We start from the raw sequence: 25,946 nt of genomic DNA on the forward strand, positions 1-25,946 counted from the left end.
TGTATCTCACAAATGCAAGACATTGATGACAAGGGAAAGTGTGTGTGAACTGGGGTATGAGGGAGAATATTGGAACTTGTGCTGTCTGCTGTATATATATATATATTTTGCTGGGGAAGATTGGCCCTGGGCTAACATGTATTGCTAATCTTCCTCTTTTTGCTTGAGGAAGACTGCTGCTGAGCTAACATCTGTGCCAATCTTCCTATATTTTGTATGTGGCACACCAGCACAGCATGGCTTCATCAGTGGTACATAGGTCTGCACCCGGGATCAACCCTGGGACACCCGGGCCACCAAACTGGAACATACAAACTTAACCACTATGCCACTGAGCCAGCCCCATGCTGAATTTTTCTGTAAACTTAAAATTATTCTAAAAAGTAAAGTCTATTAATAAGAAAATTAAATCCTAGAACAGGGAGTTATTTGTGTACTGATGGCTTTCTCCTTGCTAGAACCTAAGTTTGGTTTGGGTGTTTCCCATCTCATGGACTCAGGAAACATGACCTTTTCTTCTTACCTGAGAACAGTGGGGAAGGAATTGAATGCAATCCTGTCACTGCTCAAAGTGTAGCTTAGTGATGGGCTGGATTGCAACACTGACCCAGAAAGTTCCCTTGGGGCTTCTGGAAGGAAAGCCCTGTCTAGTGAAAAGGGGTATGACAGGGCATATTTTCTCTCACTGTCTTTGGACATTTGGGGCCAAGAATCGAATAGTCTTGTGACAATGGACAGAACACTCTCACTATGAGAGAAAATGAAAATCTACCACTCCTGGAGTAGTCATGAGGTTGTTGATAGAGCCCTTTCATCCTTGAGCCACAGGGGCTCTTGACAGTCTGTTGTGGGAGCTAATGAACTCTGTAATGTTTTCTTAAATTAAGGTAAAATTCACGTCACGTAAAATTCACTGTGAAAAGGTGAATGACCCACAATTCAGTGGGGTTTAGGACATTCCCAGTGCTGTGCAATCATCACTGCTATCTGGACCACAAGATTTCATCATCCTAAAGGAAACCCCATACAAATTAAGCAGTCGCTCCCCATTCCACCCTACGCCCAGCCTCTGGCAACCAGGAAGGGACATTCTATCTATTGATCTGCCTTTTCTGGGCTTTTTGTATCTATAGAAACATAAAGATTTCTCCTTTTGTGTCTGCCTTCTTTCACTAGCATAATGTTTTTAAAGATTATACACACATCAGCAGTTCACTTCTTTCCATGGCTGATTCATATCCCATTGCATGGATGTCCCCATTTTTGTTTCTCCCTTCATCAGTTGATGGACCTTGCACCTTGGACTATTACGCACAGGGCTGATGTGAATATTCCTAGACAAATTGTTGGTTGTATACCTGTGTTCGATTTTAGGGGGTAAATATCTAGGAGTGGAAGGGTCAGGTCATATGGTTATTCTATGTTTAAATATTTTAAACAAACTTCAAATTCAGGTTGAAATTTGCTCCACAAAATTGAGTTTCAGCACCAAAAGTAACAGCCATATTTTCTGTACTATTGGTAGAAAAACCCAAAAACAATTGCTTTGGTAGGTTTTCCAGGTTTTGCTTGTAAAGCAAGATGAGACAGTAGATATAGTCATGGAGAAAGACAGAAGAGAATAGACAAATCAGGTGCTGGTATCCATGACCTCTGACTCTGTCTTACCCTGAAACAGAGCTGTTCAGCATCCCCGCGACAAGCTTATGAAGACATAGGCTCAGCACAGGAATGTGAATAGCAACAAGCAGACAAGATTTTCTGCAGAAACCCCTCAGTGCTTCCTCAAGGGCCCCTTCTAATCATATAGTTTTCCTCTGTATGAGCCATCCTTCTTTGTCCCTTTGTATGCCCTGCAACTTCTTGCAGGAGACTGAGTATTTGGAATAGGATGATGTGACAATTGAGGATGCCAGGTTCTCCCCATCCCCAGGTTTCTTGTTTCTGCTTATTACAATAGTCCTTGTTCATTTCTTTAGTGAATTTTCAGATCCACTCCTGCGAGTTCTGTATTCTTTGTCATGTGTGGTCCCTGAAGTCTTTGTCCCATTAGCCCAAGGGTCAGCTAGGGTTTCTGAGTCTACCGGGTCTTCAGATGTCCTCCTTGGGAAAGAGGGTGAGTTAATTCTCTATGTGAGAGGGAGAGCAATCATATCCTTTGGTGAAAAGAAAGACAGTGTGGTGCCAGCATCCACTTCTGCTTTCACTCTGGCACACAGAAGACTATGTTTCCTAGACCTCTTGGTTTTGGAAAGGATATGTGGCACTTTCCGACCAATGGCATCACTTTTAAGCCAAAAAATAAAAGAGGATATGTAAGACCCTAGGTGCTCTTTCTGCCCTTTAGTGGCAACTGAAGAAGGCATCAGTTTCAGATGGTGTACCAACAAGATTGTGGGGCCTCCATCAGCCTTGCCCCACGTGACTTAGGAACCAGGGGTCCCTTCACCTCAACTATCAATGTATGATGTAAATCTGAGGAGAAATACATCTTTAGTCATGAATTTCTCAATTGTTGCATTTATTACCAGAGCATTACCTAAGTTATCCTGGAGATTACAATGACCTACCCTCTCAGATTGTCTAACAGATCATTCTTCCAGAACAGTATTTGCCGAATCTCATGCTGCTGTGTTCAGCATTAATGTCTCCCGATTGCTGCCTGTCACAGATGGGGCCCTGGAAAGAGACTATGAGGGGGAGGATTCCATGTGGAAGGTTTAGGGAAGCGTTCTGGGGAGATATCCCTATGGGAAGTTAGCAAGGCGGGGATAGTTGAAGAAGCTGAAGGCCAAGACAGTTGCCACTGAGTCTCTGCCAACTCTCAAGGATCTCTGGAGCTGGGACAGCCATTTGGTGTTGTCCCAAATTGAGACCAGGCTTCTTATTCCCTTATCAGCCAGACATGGGCCTCTGGCTGTCCCTCGAGAGGGCTGTGTCCTAAGGTTAGGTGGTTCCCTATGCTGTGGGCATGTCCTGTGAGGGAAAGAGCTGTGAGCTGTCCTCAGCCAATGTTCCCAGGAGCAGTGCGGTGGATGCATTGGCCTTGAGCATGACCCTGGGCTGAGTCTCAATGTTTCCATGGCACTTCTCCTTCACCATCATCTTCCTTCCCAACCCAGTTAATAATCTCACAAACTGAGAAGTCCTTGGGATGACATACGTACAGCTTCTGCCTTTCCCTATGATTGGATGAGAGAACTGATTGGTGAAGACCGGAATCTCTCTCTCCAGGATCCAGACCCCTTACCCAGGGGCTTTGGTAGATCTCCAGAAGTGTTCCAACCTTAGCTGCAAATGCTGAAGTTGTTCCTAAAACAGTGGCCCCAGTTTTGCTCTAGTCTGGTGGTTGTAGTTAGAGAGAGTTCAATTCCCTAAGGAGACTCAGAGTGGTCTCCAAGGTCTTGTGGTCACTGGGACAGGCAGTGTACACATCAAAACCTAAGGGCAGGTTGAGGAGTCAAGAAGGGTTCTCATTGGTCTCCTCAATGGTGAAGGAAAGGCCAGTACATCTTGGTACCTCTTCCAGAGCCACCAAAACCGAGGGGGCAGCAGTCGGGTGAATGGGCCAATCATGTCATTCAGGGAGAAATCCTAAGGTGAGCCAAGGGAAAGGCAGTGTTTGAGAGTCAGATTTCCCATTCAGAGACCCTCCTGTCTTGGCAATTGGAGGTGGTATGAATATGGTTCCCAGGGTTCTGGAATACTCTGGCATGAATCCCTCACTGTGATGAGACAGATCACCAAGAGAGGCTTGCGGGGCACTGTGAGTGGGGTGAGGTGGAACTTAGCTGGATGGTATGGCTGTCAATGGGGCAGATTTTTTGTTAGCTCCTGTAAATGGAAGATGCATCAATGAATGCTCCACGTGGCAAGATACTCTTGAGGGACGTGAGTGAGGAGTACACCCATGTCTTACACCACTTTGGAAAGACTGAGTTCACTCCTAATGTGATCTTGTTTTCACTTACACTGGAAGACGAGATGCAAGCACCCATCCCCACCTTACACCAGCAACAGTTTAAACAGAACCCAGCTTTCCAGTTCCTCAAATATTCTGACGATTTCTCTCTGACACTATATGCACCTGAGGGATTTCAAGAGATTCACATTGTTATTTTCTCTTCCCTTTAGTTAGCTCTTAGGAAGCCAGTTTTGGTAACTCATACTTTCCTTCAAAAATAAACCTGTCATCCAGATTTTCTAACTGCTTTACTCACAGACTTCAGCAAACAATCCCCAATTTGGAAACCCAAAGATGGGATAAATTGTCCCTTCTCTGTCACAGCTGTACCCACGTGACTTACTGAATGTTGCTACCTGCCGGGTCGGCTCTCAGGAGCATCCCAGTCCTGGAGGAGACACTCTTGGCACACTCGTGCCTTCATCCTGGCCCTGGACTAGCCCTGGGACCTGCCACAACTCTTTCTCCCTGGAGGGACAGCACAGCCTTCCCCACCTTCCTCTGGCAAGTCTCTTTCCTGGGTGGCTGTGCTGCATCAGCAAGGGCCTGTGCTGCCGGGAACCAGGATTTATCCTCAGCTTCTGGCTGTCCTGAGACGGCCTCCCTGGCAGAGTCCGGCCTGCCGAGTGTCTGAGTGACACTTGCAGTGATCAGGAAGGAGGGGATAACTCAGAAGTGACAAGCGATTCATCTGGTCCTTGTTTACATGGTGTTTCCTGGGGATGAGGCTCAAAAGGCCGGGTGGTCACCCTTTAGCTGTTGGTTCTCAGGCGGGTTCTCCGGTTGAGCCAGACCAGTGTCTGTTGGACACCCACATGGGGAGCATTTCCGGATTATACTTGGTGAGGCTGTGTCCATGCACATCCACAGAACATTAGTTTGGTGGCATTGCCTGCAGGACCCCCAACTCACACCTTTCTTAGGCCTCATCTTTCCAACTTCCCAACAGGAAAGGTTCACACCTCGATGACAGAACCACAGCACAAGACTGTGGAAATGACCCCAGTCACCCCAGGGGCTGCGTGCTTCATGGGCTCGGGCCCAGCTACCACTTTAGGAAAAGCCAGTCAAATTACACCAGAGTGTGTAAACTGGTGATTGTCCAAGACCATGGACCTGAGAACCACACAGGCCCAGAGGTCACCCTGGGCAGCAAGGAACACTGTGGGGTCATTCCTGGTCAGGATGATGGTCTGTTATCCTGGAAAACCAGAGCTCCCCTGGGATCCATCAGGTCCAGCCTGGAAGGAGTGGCCACGATGGACCTCACAGAAAGGCTAGGGGCATCTAGGGAATTTCTGCCCTAAGAAAGAATTGCATGCGGAAGTGCAGGGATGCTGAAAATCCTAGTTCACAGGGAGCACCAGGTTCGTGGAGGGAGACCCGGCTGTGGCGCTAAAAGCTGCCTCCCCAATCTTTCCCCTTGGAGAGAAAATAAGCAGGAAGTGGGAATCAGAGTCAAGGACCCGAATTCCAGGAGGACCAAGCCCAGGTCAAAGGGAAACAGGGAGACCCTAGAGGGGCCCAGAGAGGGAGAGTCCTGCCTACCCTTAGTCCCTTTGCACAGGACCTTCCTCCAGCCTCGCCCTCTCCACGTGCACATTTTGAGGTTTTACAGGATTTTCCCCACTTACAGTGGATGCAATTCCAGGGGCTGAATCAGAAAACAAGTTCCTCATTTGGGCAAGAGGAACTGGGAAAATGTTCCCTTGTCCTCCAAGTGCAGCAAGGCAGCCACGGTCCTGGGCAGGAATTGTGCTAGGCACAGGCCAGAGACAGCTTTTTGGCTATTGAGGAAGGTCAGGTCTGAGCTAACATCTGCAGCCAATCCTCCTATTTTTGCTGAGGAAGACTGACCCTGAGCTAACATCCGTGCCCATCTTCCTCTACTTTATATGCGGGATACCTGCCACAGCGTGGCTGTACAAGGGATGCTTAGGTCCGCACTGGGGATCTGTACCAGCGTACCTCAAGCAGCCAAAGGGGACCATGGGAACTGAACCGCTGCGCCACTGGGCTGGCCCCAAGCAAGTGCTACTTTTAAGGACACCCCCGTTTCCGTGACTGTTGTTCTGCCAGAGAAAGTCCCTCCAACGTCTCAGCCCCAGGAGATCGGAGGGGCCGCTTCTGCTCCAGGACCAGGTGAACCACACTGCAATGATCCTGTCCTCTGAGTGAGGGGAACACGGGACTGTCCTTCAGCAGCCAGGGACGACACTGGCACTTCTCTCTTCACCACATGCCCTGAGCTGAGGACTCTGCGAGGTTTCTGAATTCAAGGAGGAATGTGAGATTCTGGATATCATTTTCATGAGCACAGAGAGCGAAAGAACCACATGTCCACTCCCAGGCTGAGAAAAAAACAGAAATTTAATAGAATACCCAAACTTAGCATTTATCATTGACAACAAAAACATGGCCCCTCCAAAGAGGGAAATAGGCGCTGGGGAAAATGTGTGAGGGAGATGGGGGTGTCATCCACTCCCTTGTTGCCTTCAGGGACCCCAGGAAATGGATCACAAAGTTTTCATTCACATCAGCATCTGAGAGGTGGCCCCATGCACCTGAGTGTCCCCGCTGTGTCCCTGCTGTAGTTCAGCTGGTCTCAGGAGCGTCATCTGCCACCACGACTGGGCTCTTTTTTGGGGGCCTGGTGTCTGGATAGAGAGAGGAATTTCCTAGGGGGCCTCCCCCAGAAACGCAGCATACTCTCCCCACTCCCCGCACCCACTGTACCCTGTGCCCCAGCCCCAGTGCTGAGTGCTCAGTCAGCCAACGCACCCCATCTGTCCCCGACACAGGGGCTGATATTTAGTGTCACCCACTTCACAGAGGAACAAACCAGTCCCAGAAATGCGAGGGGAATCGCCCGTGACAGGACTGCTCAGCGGTGGAGCTGGGGCCCCAGCACTACAGCTGTCCGACTCCCTGGCCCAGACTTGGCCTGAATCTGTACTGAGCCCCTGGATTCAGCCACTGCCAGTCCAGACACTCACTCAGCCCTGGGCGGGAAGATGAGTGGCTCTTCTTATCTTTGAAGAAGAGTCGAATCTTTCTGGTCCACTGGTATCGTGGCTCCAGCTGACAGGACAGGCTGTAGCTACAGGACAGAGTGGAGTTGTTGGCTCCCAGGAGCCACACCTGAGCTGTGCCTCCCAGAGCCTCTCAGCAGATGGAGTCCCAGGGCCCCAGAGGTCACCATGCAGCCAGATCTGAGGCTGACCAGGGAGCCATGGCCATGGACACGAGCTGGTCTGCAGAGAGAGTCTGCCCTGCCCTCACCCAACTCCTGCCCCGCCTCACCTCGCCTCCTCACTCAGGGGCTCCACGGCCTGGAACCAGGCCCCAAAGTGCTCATCGGGCTGCAGGGTGTACAGATTTGCAGCCTTCTGGACCAGCTCGATGTCCTTGATGAATTTGAATTCCTGGGACAGAGGAAGGACAGGATGGAGACATGGCCTGGGTGGGGGACCCTGCAGGGCTCTTGGAGGGGGTGAGGAGGGGGACAAGGAGCCAGTGTGGGGCCTTTGCCAACTTGGGAACTCTCCTTCCCTGCAAATCCAGTCAGGACGTGCCTGTTCTCACAGTTGGCCTGAAATAGATCCTCTACCAGGAAGGGGTCATTGATGCCAGCCCTTCCCCTACCCGCCAACGCCATAGGACCCCCAGCTCTGTATATCGAACTCTGCAAATAAATGTCCGACCCCAGGGATTGAGCTAGAGGGCTTGTTATGAAAGGGGGGCTCTCTGATTCCGACACACCCACGCTCACCACAGTGAGGCCGCAGCTCCTTACCTCATTCCGACAGCTGAGCACCTTCCCCTGGAAGACAGACAGCCGAAGTCCATCAGAAACAGCCCCCTTAGCCCAGAACTAGCCCCCATCCCACCCCTTCCAGTGTTGCACTGCTGCCAGTGGGCAGGCCCTTCCAGAGACCGGACTTGGACCTGGGCCAGGCTCTGGGCTCAAGACCTTGGGGCAGAGGAGCTGAGACCTTGTAATCTAACGCTCTCTGATGACACATGGGGAGACTGAGGCCTCAGGCAGGAAGGGACAGCTCAGCCACTGATGTGCTTCCTGACTGGGAGGGGCCCGACTTCTCTTCCCTCATGGGCAGGGCCAGAGGGAGAGGCTGAGTCCAGCTCAGACACCACCTCCTGTGGCCACACAGCCAGGCAGCTCTGAGCCTCAGCAGCCCAGGGAGCCTGGATGGCGGCCTAGGCAGAGCCTCCCATCACTCATTGCTGAGATGGGCCTGATGCCCTGGCTTCCACAGGAGGCTGGGAGGCTCTGCAGAGGACCTTTCCAAGTGTGAGAGCTCAGGTCTCAAGCAGGACTCTCTCCTCCCAAACCCTCAGGAGCCTGATCCCAGGGCCCCACCTCCAGGCTCACTCACCTCCACATAATAATCCGTCTCATCATGCAGCAGCTCCAGGTAACTGAAGATCATCTCCAGGGAGGGGATGACACCCTGCTCCATCAAGGTGGGGATGGTGATGAGTTCCAGCACTCAGGTGCCCCCATGAACCCTCCCCTGAAACCCCTTACCCCAGCCACCTGCCCACCCCTGTACACCACCTGCCTGCCCCACATACAGTAGCCTAGGACCCTCAGGAGCACCCACCAAACACAATGCCCTCCTCCCCTCCCCTCCAGGAACACCAAACTCCCCCAGTCACGTCCCAGGGCTGGCTGTGGGCCAATCCCAGGGGGTGTGGCCCTTTCCCCTCCCCACCCCAAAACCATCCTGCTCCCAGCCCTTCCAGGCCTCCTCCTGCTCACTGCCAGTGCAGGCACTTCAGGCTCGGCAGCCCCAGCAGATGCGCTGGAGGAGGAAGGCCCCTCTCCTGGGGCAGGCCTCTAGCTGGGAGGGGGAGCACCCTCTCCTCTGACTCCTGGGCACCTCCCCCCGAGGCACCCTCACCTGCTGCCGCCGCCTCTCCCGGGCTCTATGACGGCCCCTCTGTGCAGTGGCCAACACGGAGGTCGCCTCCTGTCAGTGCCAAGGACAGGGTCAGAGAGGCCCTGCTCCCTTCCACATGTCCCCCAAGGCCCCTGACCTCAGACCCTGGCCATCTGGCTCCAGTCCCCTGCTGCCTATGCTGTTCCCACCTCCTGGGTGCTCTGATTCTAGACCAGTCCTGGCTCCAGGACTCACTCCTGTGTGACCTTGGGCCTGTCCAGGCCTCCCTGAGACTCTTTCCTCATCAGGAAAGAGTGGGGAGAACTCCACCTGCCTCCAGGGCTCTCCTGAGGACTCCGTGTCATCTGACTGTCATCACCGCTCTCCCCTCAGCTCTCGAGGAGGAACCAGCACAAATCTCCTCCCATTCCTGTCCTCCCTTGGAGGGTATCACCCCGCCGTGAGGCCTGCACCACGTCATCTCCCTCCATTTCCCAGAGGAGGAGACTGAGGCCCACAGAGGGGCAGAGACTTGCTCAAGGACCCACTGAGGAGAGGCCACTCTCTGTCCCAGCAAGAGTCCCTGTCCCCGCTGCCTTCACCCCTCGCCCTGCCCCACCACTGACCATGGTCCTGACCTCTGCACTCCCAGAGTGTGTCCCAACAATAGCCAAACTGAGACATGGAGGGAGAGGGCAGAGGGTGTTGGTGGTGGCCGTGTGGCATCTCCTTCCTGTCCCACCGACAGGGGTCTCTGAACCCCAGGATGGCCTTACCATAGCCTCACTTCCTAGGATGCCCTCAGGATGTTCCCGGGCCCTCGCGCACCCCTCCTCCCAGATCTCCAGCCCCAGGTTACCTTCAGGAACAGTCTCTTGCTCACGTGCTGCTGTCCCCTGCACCACTTCTTAAAGGTGTAGGATCTCTCCCTGGGGGAGTGGGGAAAGAAAGAAAGAAAGAAAGATTATGGGGTGGTTGAAGGGCAAATCCCATTTGTTTGAGATCCCAGAAGACCCAAACAGCCTGGGGCCTGGATGAGGGACTTCACTGGGTTGCTCTGAGCCCCGAGGTCCCCATGGGACTGGGGAGGGGCCTCTCCTGTTGTCACCTGGGGCCTCCATTCCCATATCTACCACACAGATCTGTTTGGAACACTCTTGGTTTCAGTTGGATGGAGATTTCTGTTGCTGCAAAGGAAACACTTGAGAATCTCCAACTGGGCTCAAGTCAGGATCTGATATTGAAGGAAATGAGTTCCTGGGCAGAACCGCTGGCCTAAGGTTCCCTGAGAGGCTCAGGGACCCAGGAACCAGATCAGTCCGTGTCCCAGGCATTCGCTGTCTCCCAGGTGGTCTCAGCTGACTGCAGGGGCCATGGCGAGCCAATGCCAGGTGCAGGGTCCACCTCCCCCTCGTGGTGCTTGGATGGAGAGCAGCGTACTCACCTGGACACTTGTCCCCAGGTGTCTTTGAGACGCTTAATGGCAGGGCTTTGCAGAGCAGAAAGGATCGTGTGGAAGGATGCGAAATTTCTGAGGCCTAGGCACCCCTAGGGAAGGGAAGAGATTGAGCTGTGAGTGGGGGCTGGAGCTCTCCAGCTCTGGATTCTGTCCCCTCATGGACTTCTCCTGTCCTGGATGAGACAGATGCCCAGGAAACCCAGGGAGGGCACACCTGGGACCTGAGGAGTAACACTGCCAGGCACAAGGATTTTTAGCTGAACACAAGGAAGGAGCACAGGAAGGAAGTGAGCTTGCCACCACCAGGACCTCAAGTCAAGGTCAGTGTGGCCCTGGCAGGAGTGTCTAGGGCCAGTGCAGGGACTCAGACCACACACTTCAATATCGACAGCTGAGAAACAAGAGGCAATTCCCATGACTCCAGACAGGGCCTCCATGGGCCTCCCATGACTTACCTCGGCCACATGAATCCACAGCTCCACCATCCTGGCCCTGTCCTGCGCTGTCATGCCCAGGGCCCCGAGGCACGTAGCGATGACACTGTTGGCCAAGGTGTTTGTGTGTGCCACAGTGTCACAGATGGTGGGTGCCAGGTACTTGTGGTCCCTGCGGTCTCGCTGGGACCAGATGGAGCCCAGGCAGTGGGCAGGCACCAATTTCTTGAACAGCTCCTGAGGAAGATTCAGAGTGTTGCCAGCACTGCCTCACCCCAGCTCGGCATCCATGGTCCTCCACAGTCCCAGGCGGGTTGAGGACAGAGCAGGAGCTCAGGAAACAGAGGATGTGATCTCTGAGGTGTGTGGGATTCCCTGGGTTTTGTCTGTGTCCACTGAAGGTGTCAGCACAAGATGACCCGGGACACAGTGCTGTGCAGAAGGGAGGGCATTTGCTCCCAGCCCCATCTCACTTCCTACAGGCTCCGGAAAACAGCCCTCACCGGCCCACCCCAAGGGACATCTTCCACCCATCTCAGTGCCCCTCGGGTCCCACTCCCCATTCCCATGCACATTCCCCCGAGGCAGGGAGAAGCACCGGCTTTGTGTGATTGTCTCCGCTGGAGTCAGTACACATCACATGCCTGATGTGTGCTGAGGATTTGAAGGCCCCCTGGGCACACGCGTGATCGGTCCAAGGACCTGGCAGCACTTCAGTGAGCTCCCTCCTGCACCAAAGGGCCAGACCCTGCCCAACTTCCTCTCTGTTCCACCTCATTCATCGGCACAGCCACCCCGTGCAGCAGGTGCCCTTAGTGTCCGGCTCTGCTGTGCACGTGGGGACAGCAAGCGCTTGGGGTTAAGAAAATGCCCAAGTCGCAGTGTTGGTAACGGGGGAGCAGGAATGTGGACCCAGATCATCACATTTTGGATCAGGGAATGGCAGGTGTGGGGCAGCTCATGGCACAGGAAGGCAGGGCCCCCCTGCCCTGCAAGCCCCGCTACTCACCGCCTCCATCCTTGTCAGCTGCTCTGCCACCAGCCGGGGAGGGAAATCCAAGATGTTTGGCTTCTCCTCCCTCAGCTGGTTTTCGGTGGTCACAGCCCAGGGTCCAGTGGGCTCTAGTTCAGGAGCTGGCACTGGGGCTGAAGTTAATGGTGCCCCTTCCTCCAGCCCTGTAGGGTCCGATGCAGGTGACGCTGGCTCAAACTCTGCCACGGGTGGTGGGGCTGGAGCTGGAGATGGCTCTAGCCCAGGGGCTGGTTCTGGCTCTGGCTCTGGCTCTGGGTGTGGCAGGAGCTTTGGAGCTGGCTCTGCAACAGGATAAGGAGAAAGTTTCACCCACACACCTGACAGTTTCTCTGCCTTTCCAAAGACAGGAAGGACTCCACTGCCTCTAAGGGAACTCTAGCCCATGAACCTCAACACAGACAGTCTTCTCAGACTCCAGTCCCCTCACCTTTCCGTTCGGCCTCAATGGCCTTGAGGTGCTCCAGGTGGCGTGGCAGAAGGTAGGCATGGCCCTCCCCATGTGAGCCACCAAAGCTGATGTGCAGAGTGGCCAGCTGCAGGGTCCAGCATGGAAACTGTACGGGCTCCCTGCAATCCTGCCCTTGGCCCAGCCAGGTTCCCAGCAGGAAATAGATAGCACTGCGGGGAAGCAGATGGGCCAGAGAGTCAGTGGCCCGGCCTTTCCTTAAACACTGCCCGCCCAAGGCACTCTTGTTAGCATCTGGGCCCCTGTGCCATCCCCTCCCCCTCCAGAGGAGGGGCCCATCCCAGCCCTGAGGCCTGGCTGGCTGTCCTGGCTGTGGCAGGCCTGCTCATCCAGCAGGCTGAACACAGAGTCTGTGAGAATCTCTTGTTCCCACCGACACTCTCCTCCCCAAGGGTCTGGACTCAGCCCACCCCAGCCCTCCATGCAAATGGGCCACTGGAATGAAGACTCCAGCAGATCTGTGAGCAGCTTGCTCACACACCTCCTACTATGGACCTGGTGGTGGCGCTCACAAGGGGTGGATGTGGAGAAAGGGAGGCAGAAGGAGCTGGGACTCTGCTGGGATTGGGTCTCTAGGAGGCAACTCAGCCCAGCCTCCCTTCCGGTTCTCAGGGGGCCTGGGACCCATGCATAGCTCTCTTTGAGTCCAGTCCTGCCGGAGTGGAAGCCACCAGAACTCAGCCCTCCCATGGGAATAACAAGATGGGTGAGATGCAGGGTTCTCCCAGGCCTGACCCGGCCACAGCCTCCATCCTCTCCCCGCACCCTGTTTGCTAGAGACAGGAGGCCGTCCTTCTCGACCCAAAGACCACTCACTTTGGGAGGTGGTGCTGTCCTCCAGCATCCCGCAAGCAATGGGCCAAGCTGCCTCCATGTGTCCCAAAGGGGATGAGGGCATCTCCCAGGATGGAGGGTAGATGGGACCTGTGAATGATGTCAAGTGTGACTGTCTGACTCTCAGAATAGAGGGGAGGCCCAGGGAGGCTGTCTGCTTCATTCACTGAGTGACACTTAGTGTGTCCAGATGCCCTGCACACAGTACGCCCTTCATAGACATTGTTAAATGAACTCCAACCAGAACCACCCCAGGTGTCTGAGTAGGCCTGGGGCCCCTCTGGGGCCCCAGAGATCCCTAAATGGCTACACCAAAGACAAGCACCAGGACCAGCTGGATGGCATCTCAAACTCCTTGACAGGGTGCTCTCCAGGTGCTTTTCCAAACTCAAAAAGCCACAAGCCAGTGAAGGGAGAGGAAGACTACTTTCCGTGGGGGACAGAGAAATAATCACCACCAGCAACCACAGCATGGCCCACCACCCTCTCTGCAGAGCCGGGCACCAGGGCAGCACCTGGAGGCCTGATCCCATTCATCCCTGGGAGAAGCCTAGCAAGTTCATCCTCTGCCACCCCACATTTCAGAGGAGCCAACTCAGGCTCAGAGAGATGTGGTGACATTCCGAAGACAAGACACACAGCTGGCAGTGGGCAGAGTCACCACTGTGCTGAGGAGGAGGCGGGCAGTCACCTGGGAAACAGCTGGTCCAGCACCTGGTGGGCTGTGCTGGAGCCTGAGTAGCTGCGGAGGGAGGTGATGACACTGCAGAGGACTCTGCTGGGGAAGGCTGGCAGCACAGACTCTGAGAGCCTCTGCATCATGCCTGCCTGGAGGGCACGCATCCTGCAGGCCTCAGTGACAGACAGAGTGGACTCATCTTCACTCTGGGTGGGACGAGGAGGGACACAGAGTCAGGGTCACCACTGCGAACCACCAGGATTATCGAGGTCTGCAGCTGACCCAGGAACTCCTAGCCCCTCCCAGACATCTGCGACAGGAGAGACAGGGGTCCCAACTCAGCAAGGTTCTGGGCTCTCACAGTGCAATCTGACTTTTGTCCTGCGAAGGATTCCACATTGATCTCCCTCGAGGCCATTTGCTCGCCGAGGGACAACAGAGCTCCCTCTGTGAAGAGCGCCAGCCCAGTGAATCCTCAACAGACACCCCTCTCTAGAGAGGAGAACAGAGGCTTTGGCATGCCAAGTGGCTTCTCTAGGCCCTGTGGGTCAGAGCTGAGAACCGCCCAAAGTGAGGGCTGAGGGACATCCCCTCTAACTGCCTGAGGCTTCATCAGACCCTGACCTGGAGGGAAATGTTATGTGGCCACCTCACCCCTCCCAGGTCTGGAAACAGTGTACAGGGCAGTGACACACTCTGAGAATCCCTTTGACTTCCAAAACACGCTGATGGTTATCTCTCTTACATTAAAGGGAGTTTGGAGACCCTCATTATCAAGGTTCCATTTTCCAAAAAAGGCAAAATTCAAAGATACTCAGGGCCTATTGGAAAGTGACAACGACATCAACGTTTTGTCTAATCTTCCTAGGGAAATGCAAAGAGTGCCCTCCTACCCTCCTATGCAGCTGGTGGGGAGAAGCGGGAGTCCAGATTCCTTTGGGAATGGGACTGTGGGACACTCATGGGGGACAGCCCTGTTCGGGTCCCAGGAGAACGGCAGTTTGAGGTTGGATTCTGGGCTGGCCCTGGTCATCTCAGGGTTCTGGGTGGGAAGACCCCTCTGTGCCCACTCTCACCTCAGAGCAGCCCTGGTTATTGATGATGGTGCGGTGCAGCTGGTCCCTGTCCAGGGAGATGGAGTACCCAAAGCCATCTGCCAGCTCTTCGACCACCTCCTGCGTGCAGCTCTGCAAAGACAGTGCCCGAGAGGCGGGCCGGGAGGTCTCAGAGGCCTGCCTCGACTTGGCCACAGGAGGAAACCCCAGCACAGATCAGGTACCAAGCAGCATTTGCATAGACCTCCAGCCAGGGAGGGAATGAGATGACACCTGGATGGCTCGGGACTAACCTATGGGTAGAGGAGTTTGGTTCCCAGCACCCACTCTCCCATCCTGCTAGCCACCACCTAGACTTGGAACATGACACACTGCCAGGCTTCCAACACCGAGCAAACAGCTCCTACCAAGGGTCGGTCCCCGCTCAGCCCCGCTGTCCCTCACTCACTCCCCTCCGACACACAAGTAGGCTCAAAGGGGTGTGGGGGTGGCATCCAGTTTTGGCCTAACCCAGATGGCCGGCCCTGTGTTACCTGAGGGCTCCTCCTGACAAATGACCAGAGGTGGTGCAGGTGAGGGCCAAGCCAGTGTCTATAGTGACTGAAAAGGCTCTTTTTCTTGGCTTTCCTGAAGCCAGAGCCTGCACAACTCAGGAGACAACAGGAAAACATGCTGTTCTCTTGAACATCTCCACTCAAGTGGGCTCGATAGGATGCTATGTCTAGAATGAGGGCGCCTGGAGACCAGTGTGCTAAGTTCTGTTGGGGTCTGTCTCCAAGGAAGTGAGGTCACTTCCTCTGGGTGCCCTTACCTGGGCCCCTTCTTCAATCACACCCACCCAAAACCTCTCTGGGATCTTGGCTGCTCACCCTCCTTGCCCATGTCACCTCCATAACTGCACACAAATACCCATCACAGCGCCCCACACAGGACCTTGAGATGGAACCACGGTTCCAGCTTGAGGACATGCAGCTGAGTTCCGACCTCTTTTTTCCTACAAGCTCTGTGTCCTGGAAACGCCATTGTGCCTCCCAGGGCCTCCTCAATCACCCAACCTGCACGATGGGGACGAGGCCAGAAATATCTCCCTCAGGACGTCCTCAGGTGTAGAAGAGACAATAGCAACAACACCTGTGGTCTGGTTTGCAATGTGTCTGATGCACACACTTAGAGATGAAAGAATGACAAGAAGGGGTGGGATGTAGTGTGGAGTACCCCTCAAAACAGGCCTGGGTTCCAGCTGTGTGACCTTGAGAAAGTCACTGTCCCTCTGGGCCCCGTTTCCAGGTCTGCACCTTTAAGAGGTGGAAATTAGCGGAAATTCAGATATTTCCATTCACTGGCATGAAACCTTGCACGGTCTCCTGTTTGACTTAGAATCAAAACCAAGTGCCTCGTGTCGGCCTATGTGGTGGGCAGCCTCCACCATGGCTCCTGGTGCTCACTGTCTTCTGCTGTGCACGTCCTTGTGGAACACACAGTGGTCAGGAACTGGCTTCTGAACAGAATGCAGCCAAGGTGATGGGACGGCACGCAACCCAGGGTGAAGAACAAAAAGCCTGGCCCTTCCTTCTTATTTTCTTCAGCCCCCTCCCTCTTTCCCTCCTCATGTTTCCATCTCTCGCTCTCTCTGCATCATATATCTCTGGAACTAGGGGAGCAAGTGTGTATGTTTTCAGTTGCCCTGTGTAGAGGCTCCATAGGAGAGAACGGAGGGAATGATCGGCCAAGGACAGGCAGGAGAACCTGAGTTTGAATTTGGATTCTGGGCCGGCCCTGGTCATCTCAGGGTTCTGGGTGGGAAGACCCCTCTGTGCCCACTCTCACCTCAGAGCAGCCCTGGTCACTATTGTTGGTGGGGTGGAGCTGCACCCTGTCCAGGGAGATGGAGTACCCAAAGCCATCCGCCAGCTCTTCAACCGCCTCCTGCATGCATTTCTGCAAAGACAGTGCCTGAGAGCTGGGCCAGGAGGTCTGAGGGGCCTGCCTCGACTTGGCCACAGGAGGAAACCCTGGCACAGATCATGTACACAGCAGCATCTACGTAGACGTCCAGCCAGGGAGGGGATGAGATGACACCCAGAGGGCTCGGGACTAACTTATGGGTAGAGGAGCTTGGTCCCCAGCACTCACTCTCCCATCCTGCTAGCCACCACCTAGGCTGGGAACATGACACACTGACAGGCTTCCAACACCGAGCAAACAGCTTCTACCCAGGGTGGGTCCCCGCTCAGCCCCACCGTCCCTCACTCACTCCCCTCCGACACACAAGTAGGCTCAAAGGGGTGTGGGGGTGGCATCCAGTTTTGGCCTAACCCAGATGGCCGGCCCTGTGTTACCTGAGGGCTCCTCCTGCCAATTGGACAGAGGTGGTGCAGGTGAGGGCCAAGCCAGTGTCTATAGTGACTGAAAAGGCTCTTTTTCTTGGCTTTCCTGAAGCCAGAGCCTGCACAACTCGGGAGACAGCAGGAGAACATCCTCTTGTCTTCAGTGTCGCCACTCAAGTGGGCTCGATAGGATGCTATGTCTAGAATGTGGGCGCCTGGAGACCAGTGTGCTAAGTTCTGTTGGGGTCTGTCTCCAAGGAAGTGAGGTCACTTCCTCAAGGTTCCCTTACCTGGGCCCCTTCCTTCAATCACACCCACCGAAAACCTCTCTGGGATCTTGGCTGCTCACCCTCCTTGCCCATGTCACCTCCAGAACTGTACACAAATAGCCAGCACAGATCCCCACACAGGACCTTGAGATGGAACCAGGGCTCCAGCTTGAGGACATGCAGCTGAGTTCCGACCTCTTTTTTCCTACAAGCTCTGTGTCCTGGAAATGCCAATGGGCCTCCCAGGGCCTCCTCAATCACCCAACCTGCACGATGGGGACGAGGCCAGAAATATCTCCCTCAGGACGTCCTCAGGTGTAGAAGAGACAATAGCAACAACACTTGTGGTCTGGTTTGCATGTGTCTGATGCACACAATTAGAGATGAAAGAATGACAAGAGGGGGTGGGATGTAGTGTGGAGTACCCCTCAAAACAGGCCTGGGTTCCAGCTGTGTGACCTTGAGAAAGTCACTGCCCCTCTGGGCCTCATTTCCAGGTCTGCACCTTTAAGAGGTGGAAATTAGCGGAAATTCAGATATTTCCATTCACTGGCATGAACCTTACACGGTCTCCTGTTTGACTTAGAATCAGACCCAAGTGCCTCGTATCGGCCTATGTGGTGGGCAGCCTCCACCATGGCTCCCGGTGCTCACTGTCTTCTGCTGTGCACGTCCTTGTGGAACCACAAGTGGTCAGGAACTGGCTTCTGAATAGAATGCAGCCAAGGTGATGGGATGGCCTGCAACCCAGGGTTAAGAACAAAAAGTCTGGCCCTTCCTTCTTACTCATTGGCTTTAGTCCCCTCCCTCTTTCCCTCCTTCTGTTTCCATCTCTCTCTCTGTCTGCATCTTATATCTCTGGAACTGGGGGAGCAAGTGTGCATGTTTTCAGTTGTCCTATGAAGATGTTCCATAGGAAAGAACGGAGGGAATGATCGGCCAACAGACAGGCAGGAACTCAGACTTTCAGTCCAAACAAACCCCGTCAACATGCATGTGAGTGAACTTGGGAGCAAACCCTCCACAAGTCGAGCTGCAATATAGCCGCAGCCCCTGCTTCACAGAGACCTTGAGGCGGAGGCACCCAGCTAAGCTGTGCCCCATTCCTGGCACACACACTTTGTGAGATGTTAAGGATTTGTATTTTCTAGGTGCAATGTCTTAGAGCAGTGTCATCAGAGAGCGACAGGAAAAGCACAGTCTGCCAGTTCCTGCCCTCTGGCCCTGCCTGTCCCCATCTACCCTCCTCTCTCTTCTCAGGTTCCTTCCAGCGACACCGCCATCTTTCTGACATTGTCTGGTCAGACCCACTTCTTCCTGTGAGCCTCTGCGCCAGCGGTGCCTTCTCCCTGACACTCAAACTGTTCCCAGACACAGGCAGGTGTGCCTCTCATCTGGCACCCTGCTCACAGCAAATGTGACCCCTATGATGCCTTTCAGAGCCTCCCAGGCACAGGCTCCACTGTCACAGGTCTCCCACCTGCAAGGGCATCTCATCATGTCCTCCTTCTTGGTCTCATCTGGATAAAGTGAGTCCATGAAGGAGGGCTTTCTGCTTGGCGGACGAGGAGGCAGCTTCTTCCGGTTTCCTCAGGATCATGACTCTCTTCTGGGCTGAATGTTTCCCCTCCCAAGTCCATTGTGAAAGGAAATTCTCATTCCCTTGCTTTCAAGGGTCTGGTTTCCCCAAGAACACAGGGAGACTCCCCTCTCCCTGGAATGCAGCACCAGTCCCTACACCCAAAGCCTGAAAATTAGCACCCAGCTTGAAACACCGCCAGATCCTGAAATCAATTCCTGCTGAGGCCCCCCATCCATTTTGTAACCCCATAGTAACTCCTGAGCTCACCTTTCCCCTGAGACACAGCTCCAAGCCTGCCCTTGGCTTCTTACAGGAACAGTGGGATTTCCCAGAAGCACTCCCAGCCTGGGCAAGAAATGTTTTGAAATGTTCTCTATGCATTTTCCAGGACATGGGATATGGGGAGAAGTCATTTTGGTTGTGTATGTGCAACAGTTTTGATGCAAATAGCATCTTTTTCAGACAGAGATCAAAGAGTGGGGCTACCGGGTGTAACAAGAAAATGGATACACTGAGCCAACGTCTTCATGGTGTGAAGTCATAGGGAGCAAAGAACATGGTTAAGAGCAGAGAATATGGAGCAACAACTTATGTTCAAATTCCAGCTCAATCACTTCCTAGATATTGGTAGAGGGCAAAGTACTTACCTCATTGGTGCCTCAGTTTCTTCATCTGTTGTTGGCAAGAAGGATAAGCGTACCTAATTTGTGAGGACATGGAGAGCGCTAAAGGAGTTAATGTTTCAAAACACTTGCAACATCCAGCACATTGCATGCCCTGTACGCATACATTATGAATGAAATGTAAATGTTCTTCTGACGCTGTCTGCTTGCTCCAGACGGGAGACTAGGGGCTGGAAGGATGTAGACAGCACTACCTGAGACAGGAGTAATCGATGAATGAACAACACTGTTGAAGGCATTACCAATGGCACATCCGCCTCCCTATGGACATTCCCAAGCACAATCACACCCAAGCATCCCTCCTCTGTCATGCATCGTCTTCTGGGATTCTATCCAGGAATCACAGGGGCTTCTTGAACCCTGGGACCCACACCTGCCACAGGTTCTCTTCTGTCTGGCAGCAAACCCCAGGCCTTGTCCTAATGGCTGCAGCCCACAGGCTCTGAACTCAGATCCTTTTCTTCACTTGAGGGAGATGTGTCATTCCCAGAGCTGGGCACACAGAGTGTCAGCCTTGGAGGAAATGCCTCCCTGGCCAGTGGCGGGTGGAAGAGCACCATGACGGAGTAGGATTTTGGGAGAGTCCTCCAGGTGTGGTCAGAAGGGGCCCAGCCAGGGCATTTGTCAGCAAGGTCTGGTTGGTGGACCTTGGTGGCAAAAGAGTGGCGGGGGCAGCATGTTTTAGAGGTCCTGGCATGAGACAATCCACAGGATGGTCATGAAGTCAGAATCAGCCTAATGAGGTCCAACTCAATCCACTGTCATCTGTTCCCTGACTGGCTCACTAATCCAGGAGTGATTTACAAGGGGGATATTCGTGTTCTACCATCTTTTCGTTGATTGGCAGGAGCTAGTATTCTTTACAAAACTTGTGTATTTTTACATAGGAAAGGATAGGTGAGTTCTGTAACAACGCTTCTTGCAAAGTTCTCACTAACGTATTGAGTCTCTAACAGAATCCACCGCTGGGAACTTCACAAAAGATCCTGACCTTTACTCTCTGGTTTTAGATCTTCCTGATTGGTAAATTTTCTTGACTCCTGGCTCCTTTCCTGAGGTTCATCCACTTAGAACAATGTAGGACTGCAACCTCTTGCCACTTGAGAAGTAGTGGTTCAACTCTATGATGATGTTGGTCTTGCTTTCTAAGTGTGTGTGTGTGTGTATGTATGTGTGTATGAGACTGTTTTCTGCATCTTGCCACGTGGGTCAGATTGACCCCTTTCCTTGGAAAAATTGTCCCTAACCACTTTCTCTGGGCTTTATTTTCATGTCTTGAACAGTGTGTCCAACAGTAGAATTTCACACTCTATCTTATGAAATTTAAACTTTTTTTAAATACTCACATTTAAAAAAGTAAAAATAAACAAGTGAAACTAATTTTAATGGTATATTTAAACCCATTATAACCAAGATATTACCATTAGTCCAGGCAATCTATATAAAAATTAATAGTGAGATAGTTCACATTTTTTTTTTATTGGGATCAACAAATCCATTTACATAGTCTCCATTTGTAAGTTGAAATTTTTTACATATGCGGTTTCTGTGTCCCCCACTCAGAACCTGGGCTGACTTGTTAGAGAGGAAATAAAGCAGAACAGGCATAAGTAATGATCACTGTCAATCCAGCTCAGCATGAACACTCACCACTGACAAAAAGGCCATCTCTGAGCAGGGAGTAGAGGCCTCTCGGGGTGACAGGGTGGATCAGCTGGTTCAGCACCCAGGAATGCTGCTCTCTGTCACATGGGGTCTCTGTCACACTCTCCATCATGAGCCATGGGGTCAGGGTGGTAGGTGCAGACAGCTTCCATGCTGGAGGCTGCCCCTTCCTCTGCAGGCCCGAGAAGAGAGGAATGTGGGGACTCTAGAGAGATGTCCTGAATCCTCTGATAATGGGGACCAGAGGGAGGGAGGAGCAAATTGGCAGTCAGTGGGAAGAGTGAAAACTGGGGTGGTCACCGAAAGTGTCCATGACTCTCAAATGCTCAGAAAAGGGACTTCCCTGAGGGAGATCAGTCTACAGCCCAAGACAAGGGGCCCAGGCTGCTCTTCTTGGACAAGGATCCAAGCAGGGGAGGAGGCAGGAGGAGGATGAGCAGGAGAGACAGCAGGTGGGGTGCGGCTGGCTGGGACTCATCCAGCCAGGAGCTGCTGACACCAGGGTCTCATTAGGGGCTGCAGGCCTCTCTCAGTGGAGTTCAAAGTGGCTGAGCCCTTGCTCATGTCTGTCAAATACTGGATGTTGTAGAGAGTGGAACTGAGTGTGAGGGCCTTCAGGTCGTGCCCCTTGGCTGCAAGAAGAGAGGGAGAGAGATGGCCATCACTGAGAGCTGGCCTGAGACCAGATCAGAGTCCTGAACTCAGTATCATCTGTTGCCTTTGCTCCCAGTGGAACCACCACCCAATGCTGTGCTCGTCCAAGTCGAAGCCAGCATATCTCTCAGCTCCTCCTCCCTCCCCTGCCAGTAACACCAATTGCACTTACAGATTGCTCCTCAATGCATTCCTTCTGTTCATTCACGTCCCAGGTAGGTCTTACCTTTTCTCACCGGAACCAACACCCTAACATGCTCACTGGATGCATTGTCTAAAGGATGTTCTCTGCCTTGAACATTAGAAGCATTTTTCTGAAATGAAGATCTCACTAGAACACTCCTGCTCTAGCATCACCCATGGCTCCCTAAGGCCTTCAGGGTTAAGTTCAAGCTTCTTGACCTGGCACTCAAAGCCCTTGCACATCTGGCTCCTGCTGACTCTTCAGCCTTATTGATCCATTCACTCTGAGTTAGGCTTTGTGCTTCAGGCAAACCAAATTCCTGTCAATTCTCCCATACACTATGCTGTTTTTGCCTACAGGGCCATTGCTCATGCAATTTCCTCTGCCAGGAACACGCTCCACACCCTATTTCCCTATATAACTCCTACTCCTTCTTAAAGACCCCAATTGGGCAAAACTTCCTCCAGAGAGCCCTTCTCATCCAAAGGATGCCAGGTGCTTCTCCTCAAAACATCCCACCTTGTATTACAATTTTCTGTGACTTTCACAAGACCAGGGGTTCTCTGAGGGCTGCATCAGATTGAAATATTGGTATAATCCTTGTGATCAGCATGCTTGCCCTCAAAGCAGAATTGCACACCTCAGCTTCCCACCTGCCCAGTAAGAATTTGTCAGTTGAGGTGTGGGGCTGGAGAGCTCCTCTGGGGAAGGAAGAGGGCCCCCCTAGGCCTGTGGTGGCTTCTGGTTGCTCAGGCAATGAGGAAGTAGGCAGGAACATGCTGCCCAGCTCAGGAGCTGTGGAAAGGGCTGTCGTCCGGGAGAGACAGAGACCCCACACAGTGGGTGAAGCCCCACAGGCTCATCTGCACTCCAGCAGTGGCTGTCCCAGGACAACCATTCACAGGTGAGCCATAAATGGAGTGACAGAAGGAGGGATTGTGTGAGTAGCGGGATGTTCGAGCCTGTGAGTGAGATGAACCCAAGAGAGACAGTGTGCTTGAAGAAGAGAGAGACGCAACAAAGAGATAGGTAGAGGCACAGATAGAGGGGATACCTGGATGGACAGAGGAAGAGCGGACAAATGGAGGGTCACAGGGAAAGCAGGAAGAACAAAGACAAGGAAGAGAAGTTGAGACATGGGAGGAAAGAGGATGGAAGGAGAGAAGAAGGACAAACAGGTGAACAGGCAGGAGGACAGTTGGACAGATTGATACCTGGACAGATGCTCGGGTGGATAGATGGAAGGAAGGAAGGAAGGCAGGAAAGAATGGAGGGAGGGAGGGAGGGAGGAATGAAGGATAGGAGGAAGAGAGGAAGGAAGGAGTCTGAGAGGAGGGAGAACTGGGAAAATCACCTGCCCAAGTTCAGAGGGTGCTTTAAAGGGAGGTTAAGGCTGAGAATACAGGACCCCTAACTCCCAAGCTTGTGTCCACCTGTCCCAATGCTGCCTGTTATTACTCATAGAGATGAGCATATGGATGTAAAAGAAACCTTGAGCCCTACCCTCACAATACACAAAACTCAATTCCTGGACACTTTGACCTAAAGGGGAAAGGTAAAATAATGAAACTTCTAGAAGACAACATAAGAAAACATCCTCGGGACCACAGGGTAGAAAAAACTTCTCAAAGAAGACACTCACACACACACTCTCCATACAAGAAATATCGGTAAACTGGGATTCATTAAAATTTAGGCTTTCGGTTCATCATAAGACACATTACAAGAGGGAATTTGCAAGTCACAGGATGCGAAGAGATTGTCCCAGTTCCAATATTCAACAAAGGATTCACATGCAGAATACAGAAAATCTTCAGCATATTTATTAGATAAAATGCAGTGAAAGAGATACATATTAATGCTGGTTATTTTAATGAGCCACATTTATTTTACAAGGACAGTGAACAAAGCAATCTGAAAAGCAGGGGGTGAAAAATGAACAGTAGATAAACAGAATCCCAGGAGGGTTTGGAAAAAGCAATAGAAGCCCCTTACATAACAGTTCATTGGCCTTAGAAAAGGAAGGTACTACTGGATTGTGTTAGGAAGTCAGATTGAAATATCTAGTGCCTTCAGTGGAAAAATAAGATAGGAAAAAATAACTATGACAGTTATTTGATTTTCCTCCAAATGACTTTATCCCTTAGAGAGCAAGGCACTTTCCTTTTCAATCATCAACACATCAAAGTTTAATTTCCCTCCATTTAGCCTTTTTCGTGGCCATAGGTTAGAAGCAGCAAAGGGGCTCAGCAGGCTGAACCAGTCTGCAGATATACTCTGTCCTGTTCCACACTGGCTCACACACGTGCAAAGTGGGCGCTTCTCACAGGGGAAAAGCCTGCAGGGCTGAGGGGCAGCCACCCCTTGGACCCTGTTTGTTAGTACCATTGGAAATTTCTCCTGAGTCCCTACTCAAAAAGGAAGTGGGTGGGGGGTAGAATAAGAAGGCCATATATTTGAAGGAAATAGGAGAAAATATTTCATTGTGAGAGTAATAAATATTGCTTTTCAAAGTCATGTGTACGTTGAAAGTCTATGTCTTAAGGTACCATAATGAAACAATGTACACCTCATCTTCTCCCTCTTTTATCTGAGCATAAGGTTAAAATCCATGAAATTCCTAAGCTTAAAAAAACACACAAAAATCACAAGGAAAGTTTTGGAGGTCATGGATGTGTTCAGCACTTTGTTGTGGTGATGATATGACGGGTGTATGCATATGTCCAAACTAATCAATACACATATAGAAAACGTGTGCATTTTTTGTCTATTACTCATGCCTCAACAGAGCTAAAAATTAAAATAAATTCCTAAGTTTACTTTTTGAGGGTGTATAAAAGTCAAAATTTCTAATAAAATTCAGATTGTTAATTTCTGAACATAAATAGCATTCCTGCTTTGATAGGTGACCCCACAACTCTCAAAAAAATCAAGAGCAGTTGCTACTGTCAATCTCAGTGGAAGTTATTTTCAACACCTCACCCCCTTCTTTACACCTCATTATTTAAAAACCAAGGAAATAGTCTTCAGCTTTTAAAATGAAGGAGTAAATGAGTCAGCTTGACATTATACTTTATTCAAGATTTAATGTTAAGTAAAGGAAATAACTGAGCATGAGCAGAATCCCTTCCATAACTCATCTTTTCTCCTATGCTGATAATAAAAATGACACTCTACTTAAACGTAATTTGCATGATATATTCTCAAGTAAATATACTTAACTGCTGGACATTTGATTTCATTTTTTTCTTTTTTTAATCAATAGCTTACACAAAAAAAATCAATTTAGGAGATAAAACGTATTTAGAATTACTTCCTGATTGTAAATTACTAGAAGTGTAAACACTAAGGACTAAGTCAACGCTAAGGACGTTTTAAGTCCTTTAATTCATTTTGCCAAATTTCTTTTTTAGAAAATAATGTTAATATAGGACTTTAAGTTTGAGAAACCTGTTTCATGATGCCCTAATCTGTTGAAGGATAATTTTGAGATTCTTATTCAATTTCTTCATATTCATCTATAAAACTTATTTGGCGTCTTTCATCTTTTTAACATTTTCATCTTTTTAACATTTGAAGGTTTAACTTTCCAAGAGACGATTTTTTAATGACGAGCTAACTGGTGAATTTATGCACCAACTGTTTTTTTGAGACTGAATATACAAATGGACAAAGGCCAGATCATATATGACAGTATAACTCTGACCCCCAACGTGGGAAGCAAACATCCCAAGAAGCCAAATCACAGCCCCTG

The 25,946-nt window shown here is 51.6% G+C and overlaps 1 protein-coding gene across 1 annotated transcript; it reads right to left on the reverse strand.

The window, feature by feature from the left end:
* Window positions 1-6,316: 6,316 nt before the first annotated feature.
* LOC138923683 (ral guanine nucleotide dissociation stimulator-like) lies at window positions 6,317-21,463 on the reverse strand. The gene is made up of 17 exons (XM_070264118.1): window positions 21,340-21,463; window positions 17,168-17,355; window positions 16,656-16,766; window positions 14,850-14,960; window positions 13,786-13,979; window positions 13,077-13,184; window positions 12,222-12,412; window positions 11,771-12,075; window positions 10,783-10,998; window positions 10,313-10,416; window positions 9,728-9,797; window positions 8,890-8,958; window positions 8,362-8,436; window positions 7,761-7,787; window positions 7,268-7,389; window positions 6,961-7,064; window positions 6,317-6,621 (listed from the first exon to the last, which is right to left on the reverse strand). Exons 1-17 carry the CDS (start codon window positions 21,461-21,463, stop codon window positions 6,560-6,562), a joined length of 2,181 nt encoding a protein of 726 aa, XP_070120219.1. The 3' UTR covers window positions 6,317-6,559.
* Between the last annotated feature and the right edge of the window lie 4,483 nt (window positions 21,464-25,946).

The sequence above is a fragment of the Equus caballus genome, chromosome 3, assembly GCF_041296265.1.
Source record: "Equus caballus isolate H_3958 breed thoroughbred chromosome 3, TB-T2T, whole genome shotgun sequence".
Classification (NCBI taxonomy): domain Eukaryota; kingdom Metazoa; phylum Chordata; class Mammalia; order Perissodactyla; family Equidae; genus Equus; species Equus caballus.